Source organism: Elephas maximus, chromosome 10 (assembly GCF_024166365.1).
Source record: "Elephas maximus indicus isolate mEleMax1 chromosome 10, mEleMax1 primary haplotype, whole genome shotgun sequence".
Classification (NCBI taxonomy): Eukaryota; Metazoa; Chordata; class Mammalia; order Proboscidea; family Elephantidae; genus Elephas; species Elephas maximus.
This window is the reverse complement of record NC_064828.1, coordinates 87,196,888-87,216,404: the sequence shown is the minus strand read 5'-3', so window position 1 is coordinate 87,216,404 and position 19,517 is coordinate 87,196,888. Positions and strand designations below refer to the sequence as shown.

General features: G+C 51.1%; 1 protein-coding gene across 5 annotated transcripts in view; it reads left to right on the top strand.

Annotated features, from left to right (window-relative positions):
• LTBP2 (latent transforming growth factor beta binding protein 2) overlaps positions 1-18,229 on the top strand; it is a 119,630-nt gene extending 101,401 nt beyond the window's left edge. For 2 of the 5 annotated variants that reach the window (XM_049897411.1, XM_049897409.1), the window contains exons 19-36: positions 3,541-3,660; positions 4,712-4,834; positions 5,075-5,200; positions 5,827-5,952; positions 6,790-6,912; positions 7,004-7,129; positions 7,779-7,901; positions 8,580-8,711; positions 9,048-9,173; positions 9,766-9,909; positions 10,874-11,065; positions 11,187-11,270; positions 11,992-12,120; positions 12,427-12,564; positions 12,650-12,817; positions 13,198-13,479; positions 14,501-14,653; positions 15,077-18,229. In XM_049897411.1, the coding sequence (XP_049753368.1) occupies positions 3,541-3,660; positions 4,712-4,834; positions 5,075-5,200; positions 5,827-5,952; positions 6,790-6,912; positions 7,004-7,129; positions 7,779-7,901; positions 8,580-8,711; positions 9,048-9,173; positions 9,766-9,909; positions 10,874-11,065; positions 11,187-11,270; positions 11,992-12,120; positions 12,427-12,564; positions 12,650-12,817; positions 13,198-13,479; positions 14,501-14,653; positions 15,077-15,222 (2,561 nt within the window). In that variant the 3' untranslated portion in view covers positions 15,223-18,229. The remainder of the gene's footprint in view (positions 1-3,540; positions 3,661-4,711; positions 4,835-5,074; positions 5,201-5,826; positions 5,953-6,789; positions 6,913-7,003; positions 7,130-7,778; positions 7,902-8,579; positions 8,712-9,047; positions 9,174-9,765; positions 9,910-10,873; positions 11,066-11,186; positions 11,271-11,991; positions 12,121-12,426; positions 12,565-12,649; positions 12,818-13,197; positions 13,480-14,500; positions 14,654-15,076) is intronic. The other 3 variants (XM_049897410.1, XM_049897412.1, XM_049897413.1) reach the window with 3 other exon arrangements.
• The last annotated feature ends 1,288 nt before the right edge of the window (positions 18,230-19,517 follow it).

Sequence of the window (19,517 nt, the reverse complement as noted above, 5' to 3'; positions counted from 1 at the left end):
AAAACCGAATAAGCTAATATGTACAAAGTGCTTGGCATTGTCTCTGGCACATTCAGACCCTCAGTGAAGAGTAGGTCCTTATTATTTTACTAATTAAGTAACTCATTAATATTAAGTAGTATTTCACTATTCTCTTTACAGGCCTCATTCTTTTTCATACTTAGGCTCCCCCAATGCCCCATCCAGTCCTCTGGATTGTCCCCCTTCTCTTCCAGAGGAAAGGTCTAGACATATGCCTTGGCCAGGAGGTCAGGCTGAGTTCCTGGCCCAGGGCAGACACTCAGAGTCTGTTGAAAGAAAGAATGATGTAGTCTGTACACTTCTCCAGGTTTCCGTCAGTAACCACAGGCCCGGCCCATCACCCCAGGAGCCCAGTCAATTTCCTCCCTCTTTCTTCTTTCTCCAACTAAGAAACCACTCTCTCCACTTAAAACTCAAGATCTGTGGTTAAAGGCCTAAGTGGCCTGGAGAGAGGCCCACCTAGCTGTCTCAATAGCATTTTTATCGTACCAGAACTCTGGGTTCCCATGAACAGGAGTTGGATTCCCCTGCAGACTGCCAGGGTCTTTGCTGCCCCCCCTTCTCCTTATCCTGACTGAGCACCTCCGCCCCACCACGTGCTCTTACAAGGAACAGAGGTGGATACCTTTATATTTCCTCACGCAAAGGCTGAACCCGAGTAAACCGTGGGCTCTTTACACTGTACGGATAACAGATTATGCTGGTTACCCAGGGAGCTGCTTCTGCAAGTCTTTTGGGGTCTCTCCAGCAGCCTCACACCAAGAGGGTGATAGGTAACGTTTTAGGCACATGGTCCTATTCTTTGGTCAGCAAACATTTGTTGACTGACAGCCACATGCTGGGGATACAGCAATAAATAAGATTGCTCCTGTTCTGACAACCTAGTAAAACAGATGACAATTTTAGATAAACTTCAAGCCCTAGGCTAGGCAGAAAATCTGCACCCAGTGACTGGCCCCAGTACAAGCACCCAGATTGGTAGAGCACCCTCAGGAAACTGGTCACAGAATCTACTTCATCCAGAATCTTTATCTGGCCCCTTGTGATTGGCTAATGGCTCAGGTATATCCAGTCCCGTTCAGGAGAGCCCTGCCCTGGCTCAGGTGGAGACTCAAGGCTGCTCCCATGTTCTGCCCTCTCTCTCCCACTTGCTGACAGACCTCTCACTTTTGATAATCACTGACTGGGACTCTGGACTGAGGGAGGAAATCAGCAGTGGTATGCCAGGATAGGCTAGGTTATGCAGCATTAACAAATAGCCCCCAATCTTAGTGAGTTAGAACAGCCAAGTTTTATATCTCACCAATGCTACATGTCCTTCATGGGTCGGCTGGGTGCCCTGCCCCATGTTTCCTTACTCTAGAACCAGGCTCAAGGAAAGCCAGTATCTCAATTGTGGCCTGTCTCCACAGAAGAAAGAAAAAGCACTCAGGAGGGTTACACACAATCAAATGCTTTGGTCCATAAATTACACAACTCATAACCACTTATAACACATTGGCCTGCACTGGTCCCATGGCCCCACCTAACCACAAGGGCCCAGGAAGCACAAGCCTACCATGGCCCAGCAAGTGGGGAGCTGGAACTATTTAGTGACCAGAATCAGTGACACATGTCTCCTAAATGCCCAGCATAAGACACTTTGTGCTACCTCCAGAAGATATACTGGGGCAAGATAGACCTCAGGGCTCCTTCCTCCTATAAACCTAATCTCCTTCCTATGTTGCCTGATCCCTTGGAAAGAGGTCCAAACACTTCATTTCTTCTTAGCCTAGTCTGAGGAGGATCCTTGCCTCAAAGTCTTCTCTTCATCTCTGACGTCTCACATCCTTGAAGCACGGATTGCTTATCATTCCCAGTGACTTTGTCCATCCTCCAAAAGGCAGTACAGCCAAGGCCACCAGGCCATGGCTGCTTTCTCCTGGCTTAAGTGAGTTGTCCTAGGTCTTTCATTCCCTCCATCTCTGTCTCATTCTCTCCATGTCTGTGTTTACAGAAACCTTAGAATAGTTTACCCTGGTGTCACCACAACCCAACTTGGGGCTCTTGGCTGCCCTCTCTCCAGAGATGAGCCTTATCTCAGGGTCCCCAGGATGGACCACATCTGTCCAGGAGAGTTGTGGGTGTCTCCTAGCCAAGTTCTCTGAATGAACACCTGCCCTGTGGGATGTCTTCCTACTCTCGACCATCTTGGCACACTGGGAGGTTGGCAGAGTCCACTCTCGCCAAGGTGAAGCTTTAGGCTTTTGAGGGCTGTAGCCCCCTGAGAATGAAGGCTTTGATGTTTCCTGACTTCTGCAGCCCAAACAACATCAGGGGGACTTATTTCACCCTCAGGTTTAGGGTCTATGTCCTTGTTCTGCAATGACAGTTGCTGGGTTTTAGCCCTTTGCAGAAAGCCTGTGTTCAGAACCTTGGGCCTGCTTCCTGCATCCTGAGTAGGTCTTCTTCCAAGGCAGTAGAGATCTTAATCCAGAAGAATGAGAATTACCTGTTTAGGAAGAATAAGTCCTTCTGCTTCCTCTGGAGCTGAACCAATCTGTCTGTCATGAATAGTGACCAGGAGCCTTGACACTGGGCTAGAGAAGCCTAATGTTCTCTTGCGGTTCTGACCCAGACTTCAGTCCCTATGATATGACCTCCCTAACTTAGCCCAGGTCCCCTGGGTGCCTTGGGGTGTTTGCTATGATAGACTCCCCAGAATGCCAGGCCTTATCAAGAAGAACCCTACCCTGCAGCTCCTGGGAGCAAGATCATCCTCCTCCTTCTCCTTGTCACTTTCCCAGGACTGGCTGTCCTGTCTCTCCCGGGCCCCCTCTTCCCCTGCCTGCCCGGCTGGTGCTCAGGCTCATCCTTTCTGGCTGGGGTCTTACCAGAATGAGCGTCGGACACCCTACTAGGTAGAAGAAAGGTCTGACACCTCTGCAGCAGAGACAGCTTGCCAGCCTCCACCCCAAAGTTTGCCCTGGCCTTGAGGCTAGTCTTGGCTGTGTCCAAGACTGAGTACTCATCCTCAGGCCTCATTTCCTGGTGTCAGGAAGCCCATTTTGCTTTTACTCCTCCTCTGATGATTTATTCTAGGGCCTCTGGCAATAATCCAACTGGTTGCTGGGCCAAGCACACCCAATTCCAGTAATGGCCAGCACTTATAAAGGACAAGGAGTTCACCAAGGGGGATATGAAGGCCCACCCCAAACAGTCTAGCTTACACAGCAAAGCTCTCTGATCCACCCACAGCTAGTGGTAACCACAGCCTATTGCACCCACCCGGGGAGTCTCCCTTTCTAGTTTTTAAATCCTTCCATCTTTCTCTTTTGTCTAGGACAGTGGGTGGGAGGTGGAGTTGATGACCAGGGCTTGGGAACACAGGACGACTCTCACTCTTTCCTATTTTCATCTGCATAGAAACTGACACTCCTGTCCCCAACCAAGGGCAGGGTCAAGGATTTGCTTCCTTACAGACCTACCCATGTGCTGTGGTTCCCAGAGATGACCAAGGGAGGGGCTGTTATTTTGCAGATATCAATGAATGCAGTCAGCCTGGCACCTGCCCTGATGGGAGATGCGTCAACTCCCCTGGCTCCTACACTTGTCTGGCCTGTGAGGAGGGCTACAGGGGACAGAGTGGGAGCTGTGTAGGTGAGGGCTGCTTGCCAAGGCACTGAGGGGGCTATGTGGCCTTGGGACCTCTGGCTGAGGCCATATACCGGGAGGGAAAGAGGTGGGCAGAAGGAGGCAGCTTGGAAGCCCTTGTTGCTAGGCATGGGATGGGTGTGTGCTTCATGGGATGACACTGGGTATGAAATGGGTGTGTACTTCAGTTCCTGTTGCTCTGCGCTCTGAATCAGCTGGGGTGGGGGCCCCTTCTGCTCCTTGGCCTTATCTGTCCAGGAGCTACAGCTCAAGTTCCTGGAAATTTCTGTGGCTGGATCCTGTTGGGCTGACTGTGGTGATGTGAGCCACGAGCCATGCCCTTCTGCGGTTCCCAGAGGGGAGGGGTCTCCTGCTCTTCTGCGTCTAAATAGCAACATCTAAACAACTCCTTCCTTAAAGGTCATTGTCTCCTCCCTCCAGAGAGAGCTGCATGTCAGCAGTAGGAGTGTTCTTTCCGCTTAGCCCCCGCAGAAAGAAGGGCCCGGGCTCAGAACGCCAGGAGGGGCTGAGTTTTGAATAGATGCTTTGAAAATCTGGAGAGGGCAGACATTTCCCAGGCCCTCGAGATTGCCACTCAGCCACCCAAGTCTGGCGTGGCCTCTCTGCGTTGCCTGCCCACTCATTAAAATTAGTTGTTGATCTGGGAACATGGGTTAGCAGGTAGGAGGCCAGAGAGGTTCAGACCCACTGTAAGGTGAGCACAGGGTCTTGGACATCTCACCCTAGGTGTCCCCAGATAGGCCCATTCAGCTCCAGGGTTGGGGAGATCTGTCCTCCTTCTCTAGGACATACACAGGGTACTCTGTGTTAGTAAATAAAGCTGAAGTGAGCTTGGGCAGAGGACACACTGCCCTTTTGAGGTGGGTAGGGCTGGGAGCAAGAATGAGGGAGCACAGCCTCATGGCCTCCCTAGAGTGGCCCATGGCTCCCCTGAAGGCTGGTACCCTGGCCTCATATTGAGATGCTCTAAGCGTGTTGATAGGGGGCTGCATGAAGGAGAGGAGGCCAGCCACTGTCTTGGACTTGTCTCCTGCAGATGTGAATGAGTGTCTGACTCCAGGGGTCTGTGCCCATGGAAGGTGCATCAACCTGGATGGCTCCTTTAAATGCTCTTGTGAGCAGGGTTATGAGGTTACCTCAGACGAGAAGAGCTGCCAAGGTACAAAAATCTGAAGCATCCTTCTTCCTCCAGACCAGAGCAAATTCAACCTGTGGCTTCTCCTCCTCTGCACCCACCCCCCAATCCACTCCTGGCCACACATCCCTAACCACGCTGGCCTAGCACATGTCTGCTGAGTCCTGTCCTTTCCCTACCCCTGCCTGTCTGTCAGTCTCTGGCTGCCCTGGGCATGGCTGTCCTACAGAGAGCCCCCACATAGAACCCAATGGCCCATTTCAGATGTCAATGAGTGCACCAGCCGGGCCGCATGCCCCACTGGCCTCTGCCTCAACACTGAGGGCTCCTTCTCCTGCTCAGCCTGTGAGAGCGGGTACTGGGTGAATGAAGATGGCACTGCTTGTGAAGGTAACTCTGAGGTGAGGTGCGGTGGAAGAGGGAGGAGCAGAGAATACAGGCCTTCATATCTCCCAAAGAATACTCCATTTGTCCCCCCACTTTGGGCTGGCCTGAGATTAAAGCCACCCAGAGGATGGACCATCCCTGAAGCTGAGGGTCTCCAGGTTGAGCTAGAAAAAAAAAACTGGTTGCTGCCAAGTCAATTCTGACTCATAGCGATCCTATAGGACAGAGTAGAACTGACCCATAGGGTTTCCAAGGAGCCACTGGTGGATTCAAAGTGCCAACCTTTGGTTAGCAGCCGTAGCTCTTTACTGTGCCACCAGGGCTCCGATTAGGCTAGAGGACCCTATAAATGGACTTGGCCCCAAGAAGAACTGCCAGAGTCATAATCCCCAAATTCAGAGGTGGGGACAGGAGGAAAAGGGTGTCACAGAGATAAGAGGAGATTCTGGGGAGGTGATTCTGGGGTTGCCTTATAGAAGAGCCACAGCCAGGGCCTCCCCTTTCCCAGGAATATCTTACAAGCTCAGAGAGGGAGGCCAGAGGTACGGTGAGGTTCCTGTGCCAGGGTCGGGGGAGCCCTTGCAGTCCCTTGCAGAGCCCTTGGGTGACTGGCTGTCTGACTGTCCCAGACCTAGATGAGTGTGCCTTTCCGGGAGTCTGCCCCACCGGAGTCTGCACCAACACTGTTGGCTCCTTCTCCTGTAAGGACTGTGATAGAGGCTACCGGCCCAGCCCCCTGGGCCACACCTGTGAAGGTAAGAAACCTCTAGTGGGGGAGGGGAGCCCAGGTAGGGACTCAGGAGACAAACCCACTACCCTTGGAGAGGGAGTGTTCAGACCAGGAGACCCTCTGTCTACCTAGGGATGTCTAGGTGGGCCAATTGAGGACACCTTTTCTCACCCATCCCCCAAACAGGAGCAGGTGGACAACTGCAGACTTGGGTCTAGTGGACCAAGTTCACAGCCTTCAGAGTGGGGCAGCATCACTGGGCCTTTGTTAGACACGTAGCTTTCTGGGCCTGCCCCAGACCCACTAAATCAGGCTCTGGAGGGAGGCCGTGGAATCTGTTTTCTAACAAGCTCTTCAAATGTTCCTGGGGAGGGTGTGTGCTGGGACCATATGTTGAGAAACAATGGCCTGTGTACCAGGCAATCTGAAGACCAACTTTAAGAAAATTAAGAAACCTTCTCAGTTCCCCTGAATCTCTTTCCTTGGTTTATTTCTCATTCGTTTTCCCATTGCTTCTCAGTAAAATCTAAGCCATCTCAGCCATGATAAGAGCAGTGGGGTTTGACCACCTGAAGCCAGGGTTGCTGGGAGAGGCCGAGTGTCCCCAAAGTGGGTATCGTCTGAGCAGCTGCAGAAGGCTGGCTGAGGCAGGGGCTAGGTGGAGGTGCCAAGCGGCCGAGTCAGCCATCCTCCCCGAAGGCTCCCTCACCAGCTTCTCCTAGCTATGCTGCTTTATAAGGGGAGGATGCCCCATGGGTCCAGTCTCCTCAGGCAGTGACGGGTCCCATGGAGACCTCTCCCTTGGTTCCTGCCTTGGGAGGTGCTGCCATCAGCTGCCTTCTTCCCTTGTGTGGCCCTACAGATGTGGATGAGTGTGAAGACCCCCAGAGCAGCTGCCTGGGAGGCAAGTGCAAGAATGTGGCTGGCTCCTACCAGTGCCTCTGCCCCCCAGGCTTCCAGCTGGCCAATGGCACCGTGTGTGAGGGTGAGTGGCCCCTCCACCGGGGATTGGGGGGCAGTGAGTGCGTGAGAGGTGAAGCAGTCCAGCAGACACCGTACCCATCTTCTTGCTGCAGATGTGGATGAGTGCGTGGGAGAAGAGTACTGTGCACCACATGGCGAGTGCCTCAACAGCCACGGGTCCTTCTTCTGTCTCTGTGCACCAGGCTTTGCCAGCACAGCAGGAGGCACCAGCTGCCAGGGTAAGAAGCCAGCGTGGCCATGTTCATTGGTCAGCAGCAGGGGGCGCTAGAGGCAATGTCTGGAGTACAAACTGTAGTCAGCTGCCATCTAGTAGATTTTAATGCTAGTTTTACTGAAATGGAGGCGTCCCTGGGTGTTACCTACTGTCCCCATGCTCTGCTGCTAACCAGCAGTCGCCCCAGAGATGCCTCAGAAGAAAGGCCTGGTGACCTACTTCCGGAAAATCAGCCATTGAAAACCCTGCGAAGCACAGTTCTACTCTGACACACTTGGGATCACCATGAGTCAGAGTGGACTTGGCAACTGGTTTTACTGGTTTCCTGAAATAGAATGCTTGAGGCCCCACCCAGGAACAGGGGCGGGGTGGGAGTGACAAACAAACGGGAGCTAAGTGTTCAGGGAGGGACTCAAAAGTCTTTCACCAGGGCCTCTGTGTGAGGTCTCTATAGGCCTGTGCCCTCTCTGAAGTGCCTCCCCTCTCCCCAGCAGAGCTCCAGTTCCAGTGTCCTTCCCCTCAGCCTGGCTGCTGGCTTCCAGCCCTGGGCTTTCCCACTGACCTGACCCTTTCTTACCCTGAGTATCCCTGGCCCTCCCAAGGGTTTCTCAGGGCCACGGCTGGGCCTGCTGACAGACAACCTTCTCATCTAGATGTAGACGAGTGTGCAGCGACAGACCGGTGTCTAGGAGGGCAGTGTGTCAACACCGAGGGCTCCTTCAACTGTCTGTGCGAGACTGGCTTCCAGCCCTCCCCAGAGAGTGGGGAGTGTGTGGGTAAGGACGCGGGGGAGTGGACAAGGGGCTCCCCCACACCTGCCCACCTCCAGCCCCGCTGGCCTTCAGCTCCCTGGGATCAGGAGCTGCAGCTTCCCAGGAAGCAGAGCGCTTTCCACAGATGAATCATCCACTGGGTAATGTGTTTGTTGAGGCTCTGCTGGCTCAGGGGTGTCTGTCGGCCACAAAGTGAAGATATTTGTGATCGCTTGCTGGCAGAGCACACAACTCATTTAAAAAGCCAAATGATTCCAATAGACATTTATTGAACACCTGCTAGGCTCAAGGTCTTTTGCCAGGACAAATAAGACAGTTAGAGACAATCCTGAAATTGAGCAAGGCAGACAGCTATGAAAACAACTCTGTGTAACACACTATGGTAAAGGTTTGATACAAACAGGAGTATAAAGTACTCAGCTGGTGGGGAGTGGGGTGGAGGAAAAGGAGTCACAGAAGGCTAAGCGCTCAGTGCTTTCCTGGATAGCACATCCCTGCTGGGTCAGAGACAGTGACCCTGAACTTGATGTACTGGGGCTGAGATGAGTACAGTAATTTGGAACAGATCAAGGACCCCAGAGGTTGTGGGCCATGATTTTGTAATTCCAGATAGGTAGGGCCCAAGCAGTGACCTGGCCACCCCTGTCTCATCTCCACCCTCTCTCTTGGCCCTGGGGACAGATATTGATGAGTGTGAGGACTACAGCGACTCGGTGTGTGGAGCCTGGAAGTGTGAGAACAGCCCTGGCTCCTTCCGCTGTGTCCTGGGCTGCCAGCTGGGTTTCCACATGACCCCAACTGGAGACTGCATTGGTGAGGGTGGGAGGAGCAGGGGGAGACTCAGAGGTGGGAGGCCTGAGGACACTCACTTTTCTTAGGGTGAGGTAGAAACTCTATTTTCTCCCAAAGACGTGATTTTTGCAGCTGTTTGAAGTTTGTATATTTTCTGTACTGGAGAGCTTACACAAAAAATTGAAGAAGAATGTTAATATTTGAGTTTTCTTAATCCTGTGTTTAGAGGTTGTTTTTTTCAGACCTTGGTGTTAATAGACCAAATAAATAAATAAATATTTCCAGTAGAGAGGCATGTGGTGGGGGGCTAGAAGAGAGAGAGAGAGGCCCTACATTCTGGTCCCCTCTCTCCCACAGACATAGATGAGTGTGCCAACGACACTGTGTGTGGGAGCCATGGCTTCTGTGACAACTCCGATGGCTCTTTCCGCTGCCTCTGTGACCAGGGCTTTGAAACCTCGCCCTCAGGCTGGGACTGTGTTGGTGAGAGGTTTGTGGGCTACCAGGCTCTGGGGCCAGGAAGGGAAAGGCCCTTGGGCCCTTCTTCCCATCTCTACAGACCTTGGCCATCCTGGATGGAGACCCTAGAACCCACCTCCTGAAATGTTTATGGTCCCACGGCTCCATAATAGGTCCCCATAGAGTGGGCAAGGAAGGCTTTAAGGAAGAGGGAGATTTCATCTCCATCCTGCAGCCAACACCTTGGCCAGCTGGTAGGGGAAGCATGGCCATGTTCTACCAGCAGGAAAGCAAGCAAGTTAGTGAAGGTGCCGCCCACCTCTAGAGACCCCAAGGTTTCAAGAGGCACAAATTTTGGAGACTGCACAGAGGGAGTGCACCTTCCTCTGTGTCTACTTGAGTGACCCCCTTTCTCTGTCACTCTTCCCAGGCTCTCTCCCTTCCCATACCCTTTGTTCATTTGTTCCTCCTTCCTGCTAATTCATACCCACTTTTGCTTCTTTCAAAGTCTAGCCTGTTTGTTTTGGGGGATGACATGAGGGCCTGCCTGCTGGGCTGGAGTCAGGGGCATGGGCTGCCTCTTCTCCGCCCACGAGCCTGTTGTCACACCTGGCAGACGTGAATGAGTGTGAACTCATGCTGGCCGTGTGTGGGGCTGCGTTCTGTGAGAACGTGGAGGGCTCCTTCCTGTGCCTCTGCCCCAGCGACCTGGAGGAGTACGATGCTCAGGAAGGGCGCTGCCATCCACGGGCAGCTGGAGGTGAGGCCTGGGACACTCACAGGACATCCTCCCCACCCCACCCCTCCCCCATCAACATCCATGACAGCTCTGTGGCTTACAAAGCGCTTCTGCTGCTCTGGCCGCTGGATCCTCACAACCACCACCCCGCGAGGCAGGCTAGGCACGATGCAAGGGAGCCTGGACAGGGCAACGTGGGAAGGGTACAGTCAGGAATGAAACCTGGAGGGCCACGCAGTTTGAGAGTACGGCAGATGTCAAGACAGGAGGACACAGCAGGGCTGTGACAACCCCACAGGAGGCTCAGAAGCTTAGGGTGGCACTAGGAATCACAGATTGAGCCTTGGAGGGACCCTAAATCCATTAATCCCCAGGAGTCCGTGGGTGAGGGAGGACTTGAAGCTAAGCTAAGCTAGGCTCTCCTCTTCCTACTCCATCCCACCTCAGCCCCTCACCTCAGCTGGACTAGGCCTCACCCAGCCTTTACTGGCTTGGGGAAAAGGAGGCCACACAGCCACCTTTATGACATTTATTGCTCAGCTCAGTCATAGTAGGAAAAAGGGGACCTAGAACAATGGGAGGGACTGGGGTACTTTGCAAAGTAAAAGGATAGAGTAGAAGGCTGCCCATAGGTATGCCAGGATTGGGGACATCCCACTACAGGGGAGGAAGACGGTATGGCATACTAGAAAGAACAGGGGCTTTGGCATCAGAGGAACTGGGTTCAAATCCCTGTTAGACCAGGGATGTAGTAGCTGTTTGGCTGTGGCAAGTAGCTAAGCTTCTCTAAGTCTCAGTTTCCTCATCTGTAGAAGGCAGATCATCATAACACCCACATCATTAAGTATGATAATATCAATAATGTGGATAATATCGACAAAAGCATTCTGTACACTGTAAAATCCAATATAAATGTTAAATTTAAAATTAAATTCAAGGGCTAAGGTGGCTCAGGGGGCCATGAACTGACAATAAGCACACATAGGTCAGAGTATCCCTGAGGCCCCGACGGTGGACCACCCCACGGGCCCCATCCGCATGGAATGCTACTCTGGACAGAAGGGCCAACCACCCTGCACCAGCATCCTGGGCCGGAACACCACGCAGGCTGAGTGCTGCTGCACCCAGGGTGCCAGCTGGGGAGACACCTGTGAGCTTTGCCCATCCGAGGACTCAGGTAAGGTCCCCAAGAGTCCCTAATCCTAAGGGTCACCTCTGCAGGGTGACACTGAAAGGAGGGGAGAGAGGAAGGATGGCAGAGTCCTTCCCTCTCTGAGCTGGGCTGCCTCCCTGCACAGTGGAATTCAGCGAGATCTGCCCCAGTGGTAAAGGCTATATCCCTGTGGAAGGAGCCTGGATGTTTGGACAGACCACGTACACAGGTAACCTCCCTGCGTGCCCTTGCTCACTCCATTCACCTGAGCGCCCCAGCCTAATCCTCCAGGAGGCCTAGGGAAGCTCTGGATCCAGCCCAGCCCCTCAGATAGTTCCTGTCCTCTCTGTTCCTCCAAAAATCCCTGTAGATTTTTAGCTGAAAGTTCTGACCCAAGCTCTTCCTAGAGTGTCCCTACCAGCCTCACCCCAGTCCCCCTGGAGGAGAGCCTCCAGGAGCAAACTATGATGCCTTGACTGACTCATTCTCCACTACATGTAGGCACAGGGACAGCGTGGAGAGTACTGCGGTACAGAGGCCACAGGCCTCTGCTTCTCTCCTGTGCCCCGTTTATGAAGCCAGAGCCTTGGGAAACCCATTCTCACAGTGGGGTGGCTCAGGTGGCCCCACAGTGCCCTAGTCCTGAAGGTGGAGCAGGAAATAATAGAAACAGAAGTAGCTTTCCTTGAGGGCTTGCCATGGGCCGAGCACTATTTTAAGTACCTTACATAGATTAACATCATTTAATCCTCATAACAACTATAAGAGGTATTTTAATACACATTTTATAGGTAGGAAACTGAGGCAAGGGGAACTTCAGCAACTTGCCCAAAGTCACTCAACTAGTAAGCAGCAGAGCTGGGAATCAAACCCAGAGAGTCTGACTTTGGATTCCCCAGGCTTAAGTACTGCTTCTCAACTTCCACTCAAGTCAGTTCTGCCTCCCACAGATGCTGATGAGTGTGTGATGTTCGGGCCGGATCTCTGCCAGAATGGCCGGTGCCTCAACACGGTGCCCGGCTACACCTGCCTGTGCGATCCTGGCTACAGCTATGATGCCTCCCGCAAGAAGTGTGAGGGTGAGAGCACACACTGCCCCTTCCCACCCCCTGCCACCCATTCTTGGGAGAAGTTTCCCTTCCTGGGGACAATGCCCAGTGTGGCAGGCAGGTCTGAGGTGAGGGGAACCATGGCTGTCAGGATCATATGTGGGGACCTGTTGGAAAGGCAAGGCATCCGTGGGGAGGGGCCTCCCAGGCTGGGCTGGGAGGGGAGCGAGTAGAGAGTGCTACCTCTTCATTATCAGCCACAGGAGACCCCCTTCCATGAAGGTGGTCAGTGAGTGGTCACCTTGGCACTTTTGTTCCTCCTTCCTGTCACCACAGATCACGACGAGTGCCAGGCCATGGCCTGTGAGAACGGCGAGTGTGTGAACACGGAGGGCTCTTTCCACTGCTTCTGCAGCCCCCCCCTCATCCTGGACCCCAGCCGGCAGCGGTGTGTGAATGGCACCAGCAGCATGGGTGAGTGGACCTGGGCCGGCTGGGTAACAGGGGGAGTGGGCGTGGGCCTGGGGGGCTCACGTGCCTCTATGCCCTGTGCTTCTAGATGACCTCCCTGACCACGACATCCACTTGGACATCTGCTGGAAAACAGTCACCAATTATGTGTGCAGCCAGCCCCTGCGCGGGCGCCGCACCACCTACACGGAATGCTGCTGCCAGGACGGCGAGGCCTGGAGCCAGCAGTGTGCGCTGTGTCCCCCCAGAAGCTCTGGTGAGAGGGCTGGCCTGAATCTGGAGTGGAAGGGTCGGAGGGGGAAGGACAGCTGCAGAGCTGGGCTGGGCCCAGGCTAGGGGGTGCCCTCGTCTCGGTGATTTAGAAAGGAGTAGGACAATCAGAGTGGTGGCCCCTGTGTGGATCCCTCTTGTTTGAAGACAAAGTGGAGGGGAGGGGAGCACTGCCAGGAACCCCAAAGGACTGTGACTGGAGACATGGAGATGAATGCTACTTTCTTAACTTAATCTGGACTGTCTCTGATTATCAGTCCTCACATGCTCCCCTTCTCCCAGGGGGAGGCGAGCTGGGGAAAGAGCCAACTAGGCTTTAGCTACTAGGAGTTGGGGCCCAGTGTCTCTCTCCCTCCTCCCTGGCAGAGGTCTACGCCCAGCTGTGCAACGTGGCCCGGATCGAGGCGGAGCGGGAGGCCGGGGTCCACTTCCGGCCAGGCTATGAGTATGGCCCTGGGCCTGATGACCTGCAGTACAGCCTCTACGGCCCCGATGGGGCCCCCTTCTACAATTACCTGGGTCCTGAGGACAACATCCCTGAGCCACCCTTTCCCAACACGGCCAGCCGCCCAGGGGACCACACACCCGTCCTTGAATCTCCCCTGCAGCCTCCAGAAGCCCAGCCGCACTATGTGGCCAGCCACCCAGGTCTGTGTTGCTGTAAAAATAGGCGAGGAGGGTGCTGAAGCTGTTTGACTTCCTTCTCCTTCACCTCTAGTCCTGTTACCAGCAGGCTGAAGATGGGAAGGGAAAAGATGCATCAAACCAGATGTTCCCCCCGCACAGGTCACTCAGGGACAACTCCAAATGCCAGGGGCCAGACCTAATGACCCCCTTTAATGAACTAGCACAGGGACACAAAGAGGTGCACAGCAGCTTCTCAGCCACTACGAGCTTCCCTGTGGGAGTGGAAAGAGCTAGAGGAACCGGGTACCCTCTGGGTCTTGTTCTTCTCATTCGGTTACCAAGTCACCCTCCATACCACTCAGAATATGAAGAAGAACCTGCTTTAAGGAAACCCAGCCTTCAGACTTGTGACCTGGAATGTGAATTAAGGATTTTTAATCACTTTAAGGAGGCCTGGTGGTACCGTGGTTAAGAGCTTGGCTGCTAACCAAAAGGTCGGCAGTTCGAATCCTCCATCCACTCCTTGGAAAACCTATGGGGCGGTTCCACTGTGTCCTATAGGGTCACTATGAGTTGAAATCAACTTGACGGCAGTGAGTTTGATTTTTTGGGTTTAATTACTTTAAAGTCCCGCTGTGGTGACTTATTTGTAAATGGTGATGACCCCAGCACTCAGGACTTGCATTCTAATGAGGAAGTCAGGTTAGGCCTGGCACATGTGCAACGAACACAGTACCTGCCACAACCTCCACCCCGCCCCAACAACACCAAAAGCTGTAACACCCAGCTGCTCAGGAGCCCTGGCACTGTGAACACAGCGAGTCCCAACCTTGTGTGCGCTCACTTCAAGCGTAGCACATCTCCCCCACCTGAAATGGCACATAAAAAAAAAAAAAAAAAAAACGTATTTTTAAAGAATATTACCTTTCATTTTTGCACCTTTCTGTGGAGTTCAGCAGGGGCAACCCAGGGGGTGGGGTTCCAGGGTTGGAGAGATTAGAGTCTAAGCCTTGGCTTCCTTTTCTCTCTGACTCCGTCCCAGCAGAGCACCAGGCTGGCTTCGAAGGGCTTCAGGCAGAGGAGTGCGGCATCCTGAACGGCTGTGAGAATGGCCGCTGCGTGCGTGTACGGGAGGGCTACACCTGCGACTGCTTCGAGGGCTTTCAGCTGGATGCGGCTCACATGGCCTGTGTGGGTAAGTTTACAGTCAGAGGAGCAGGCTGGCTCTGATGCATGTGTGGTCTGCTCGTGTGCAGACTTACTGCTGAACTTATGACAGCTGGAAAGTCCACTGCTGCCCCCTAATGGGGCTGCCCTGAATTGGGCGAGGGAGAGAAAGCTCTGAGGAAAGGTTCTAAGCCCTTTCTGTGGAGATTCCTAGACAGAAGGCAGGCCAAGAAAGACAGCACGGTCACTTTCCTGGGCATGGTGTAAACTCAATACCACCTACTTTGTTTTCCTGAGTTGATTAGTTTGGGGAAGTGACTTCAGTCTCAGCTGCCACCCCTAGGAATCAACTGCAGGGCAGGGGGTCGGAGCCTGCTCCCAGAGGGGGAGAGGCAGCAGGCCACAGGCTCCTAGGCTCCCTACAGCTCTCCCTTCCTTCCCTTCCTTCTAGATGTGAATGAGTGTGAGGACTTGAATGGGCCTGCTGCGCTCTGTGCCCACGGCCACTGTGAGAACATGGAGGGCTCCTACCGCTGCCACTGCACCCCAGGTTATGTGGCCAAGGCGGACCCCCCACACTGCGCTGCCAAGGAGTAACAGTGAGGGGTGTGGGCAGCTACCTGGAAATGGCCCCCAGCCACAGGTGGGGGCCTTGAGGATGCTTTCCTGGCTGGGAAGACACCATGATGACATCAGGCAGGAGGCCCTGGAGCCCAGCCCCCAGCCAGCCTTGCCCACTTTTCATCTTTCAGCTTAGGCTCTGGCTGTGAGCTTCCACCACTGCCTCCATGCCACCATGTCCTTGCTTGGCTCAAACACCACCAAATGTTTTAATGCTTCAGCCTTTGGCCATGAGGCCCAGTTTACTACCTGTCCTAGCCTTGCTATGGAATGCTTACCAAAGGCTGGCTGGCCCTCAGCTCCCCCCTCAAGCTGTACAAATAGGCAAGGCCCTTTTGCCTCACATTGCAGACACCCCTTTCTAGCCGTGATCCACATATCATCCTGATGATTCCACATCTGGGACAGAGGTGATATCTGCCCTGGGACAGTCCTTCAGAATCTGTGGAGCAAGAAAGGGTTGAGGGGGAGTTGGGGATTGACCTTAATGGCCCCTCCCAAGAACCATCACTGTCATTCAGCCAGTCTGGTCTGGGCCCTGCTTTATGCCACATCTCCATCCTGTAGGCAGTTCTGTGGCCCCAAGGAGGGGCAGAAGAGCCCCTCATTTCAGAGAAGCAAGACTAATACTAGCTTGCTGAGTGTAAAAGACACAAATGAAAAGGAGCAAGGAGCCCGAGAAAGCAGCAAGAAGAAAATAGGAAAAGTATGGAGAGTCAATAAGAAAGGGGGAGCCAGGGCTTTATACAAGTCCAAAGAAAATATGTAGTAGCTTTGGGTAAATTGCCATTCAAAATCTACCAGGCAATAGCCCCTGTGCACCAGCAGCAAGAGCTGCCACAAGACAAGGTGCTGGTCTCCAAAGACCTTTATTAAATATATAACCCCCTCTCACAGGAACCAAGTCTCTCTTGTGCTCCCCTTTTGTGAAAACCAGTTTGATGTGCTACAAATAAAAAGGTCTATTTTCTAGCTGGTAGAATACAGTGTGGTCTTGTTCAGGGGAAGCCAGATTTCCAATGTTGCCTTTCCCCTCTACTCAGAAGCCCCAGCCCTCCTCCCCTTCATGGAATAGATGGTTGGCATCCCTCTGAGTTTACAAGGAGACCCAGCTCCAACCCAGGCTAGCTGGGAGCTGAAAACCATGGTGGAATAAAGAAATGCACATTTGGGCTCTTTTGATCTTGTTTTTATTTCATATTAGACCACGTTTGTTTACACATGTTGGCTACATCTAAATATTAGAAATGAGGCTGTGCTTACCCCCTTACCAGCTCTGCTGATGTCCTGTGGATTAGGTCCCATGGAAGAAAGTTCTTTTCTATCCCAGGACAAAGAAAGCTCTGATAAATGGCAATATAAAATGAAGACGGCTCTGGTGGCTGGAGACATGAAGATGAACCGCCACTCTCTTAACTCAATGTGTACTGTCCTACCTGCTGCTCTGATTGTCAGCCATCACATAATTTATTGAATGCTTGCTGTGTGCCAGGCACTGTGTTGAGTGCTGTACGTAAATTTCATTTATTCACACAACAATCCTACTTACTATTTTTATTCCCAACTTATGGGTGAGCAAACTGAGACACAGGACGATTCAATAATTTGTTCTAGGTCATTATATTAGTTGAGATATTTTCAGCAGACAGAAATAAATGATTCTTAAACATATGATAATATTCTGACCTTCATTCATAATAAGAGAAGTGCACGTTAAAACCACACTGATACTGTTTTTTAATTATCAGATTGGCAAAGATCAAAAAGTTTGATGAGAATCCTTGTTGGCAAGCATTTGGGAAACAGGCACTCATAGGTGATGGTCATATGCATTGGTACAATCTCTGAAGGGACAATATGGTGATGTCTTTCAAAATTATAAAAGCACTTACTCTTTGATCCAGGAATTCCACTTATAGGAATTTAACCTTCAGATACAGTCTCACCAAGTGTAAAAGAAATAGGTAAGAGGTTATTCATTACAGTATTATTTGCAGCAGCAAAAGACTGGAAAGAACAAAATGCTACAAAACCCAAAAACCCAAACCCATTGCCATCAAGTTGATTCCAACTCACAGTAGCCCTTGGGATAGAGCGGAACTGCCCCGTAGGGTTTCCCAGGCTGTAATCTCTACGGAAGCAGACTGCCACGTCTTCCTCCTGTGGAGCGGTTGGTGGGTTCCAAACCATGGACCTTTTGGTTAGTGAACGAACGCTTAACCACAGTGCCACCAGGGCTCCTATGAATTGCTATGGAGCCCTAAAAAAGCAAAGAAGCTGCTTTAAATGCTTTGATAGGAAAAAGACACAAAAGACACTAAGGGGAAAAAGGAATGCATATACAGAGCGTAGTGTAACATGCTGCTATTTGTCTAAGGAAAGTGGAAACAGAGGTGGCTATCTGCGAACCTCTTCCTCGCCACTCCACCTTACACCCCATATTTCAGAGAACTTCTTACATTCCTCAGATAAACCATGCCCTTTATCCCCAGATAAACTTCCCTTCTTCCAGCCTGCCTTCTTGCTTGCCCTCTCAGAAATATTGTATGCATACACATACGCTGTTTATTAAAAACACAAATAACAGCGTCCTACGCATGCTGTTCTACACTTCGCTTTTTCCCCTTAATATACACTTACACATGAAGAGCTGCTTTATTCTGTTCTATAGCTGTTTAACAGTCCATTAAATGGATAAACCAAAACTGATTTAATCAGTCCCCTACTGATGGACATTTCCATTGTTTCCCATCTTTTGCTACTACAAATAATGCTGTAATGAATATTCTTGCACGTAAGTTATTTCACATTCCATCTGTGGGATTGTATCTGTGGGGTAAATTCTTAGAAACAATGGTGGTTTGTGGGAAGGGTGAGTGGGGAGATGAGGACAGGATTGGGAGGCTTTTCACTGTATCTCCTTGTGTATCTTTTTTGAATTTTGTACCATATGTATTACCAACTTAAAAAAATAAAATATTTTTAAATACAACTGCTGGCCATAGACTGATTAAATCCTCCCTCTTTTTTTTTTTTATATATATATTTACTTGTCTCGATTTTACAGTTAAGGCCAGGTGATACTTTTTTCAAAATGCCTTAGAGAAAACTTCTTTTAAACAGCACTGTGGTATTTCTGAGGAGTCCCTGGGTGCATTAACGCTTAAGCATTCAGCTACTAACCAAAAAGTTGGCATGGTATTTTTGTAGAGAAAGAAGGGCAAACAGGGATTTTAAAAGAGCAGTAATAAATAGCAGTACTAGATACCTTCAAAAGTAGAGTTTTCTAATGCAGAACAGACTTTCAAATTCCCATGGAATCCAGACTTTCTGGAGCCATGGAGGCTAGATGAACCCCTGAAACTATTGTCCTGAGATAATCTTTAAATCTTAAACCAAAAATATCCCCCTGAAATCTTCTTAAAACCAACTAGTCTGGATTAACTAGTAAAGAATGTCTGCCTTAGAGCATATGCTCTTTTAAGATTTAGCTACATAGTATCCAATCGACAACAGCAACTTGAAAGATAAGATAGGAACCTTAGGGAACAGAGAGTTTATGTTAATGGAGGAGGAACAACTCAGAAAAGGAGGATGAGAACGGTTGCACAACTCAAAGAAGGTAATCAATGTCATTGAATTGTACATGTACAAATTGTTGGATTAGTGTATATTTTGTTGCGTATATCCTCAAAAATAAGTTATTAAAAAAAGGAGTTTCCTGCCTTTAAGGCAAACATGTAAAACCATGACAATATTTCAGTCAACAGCATTAAGCCCTGCCCAATGTCAGCTGCATAATATCAGCTTGGGGCAAATTCCAGGGAGGACTACAGCAACCAAAAGGATCAGCTACCATCAATGCTGCCTACTCCCTTGTACCAGGATGCTCCCGCCAAATGTCAGCCCTCTGCTCAGATTCTTTATAACGAAAGAGTAAAAGAATAGGGCTCAATTCCTAGAAGAGAGAAAAAAGAATATCTTTCTAGACACCTAATTTAGTAGTCCTTCCTTTGGACTTGTTTTCTTCTAATCCTCTGTAATCAGTCAACATTCCCACACAGAAAAAACTAAGGGTGGATGGGACATGTATAGTTTATATGCCACTTATCACTATCATCACATAATTAAAGAGTGTGATTTGACAATAAGATCTGGACATTGACCAAGAGGTCCCCTATTTGAGCCCCCAACACCATAAAGCTTATTCACAACATAAAGCAGATTCAGGGTTCCCTTGACTTTGGTTCTTGAACTACTGCATTTTGCTA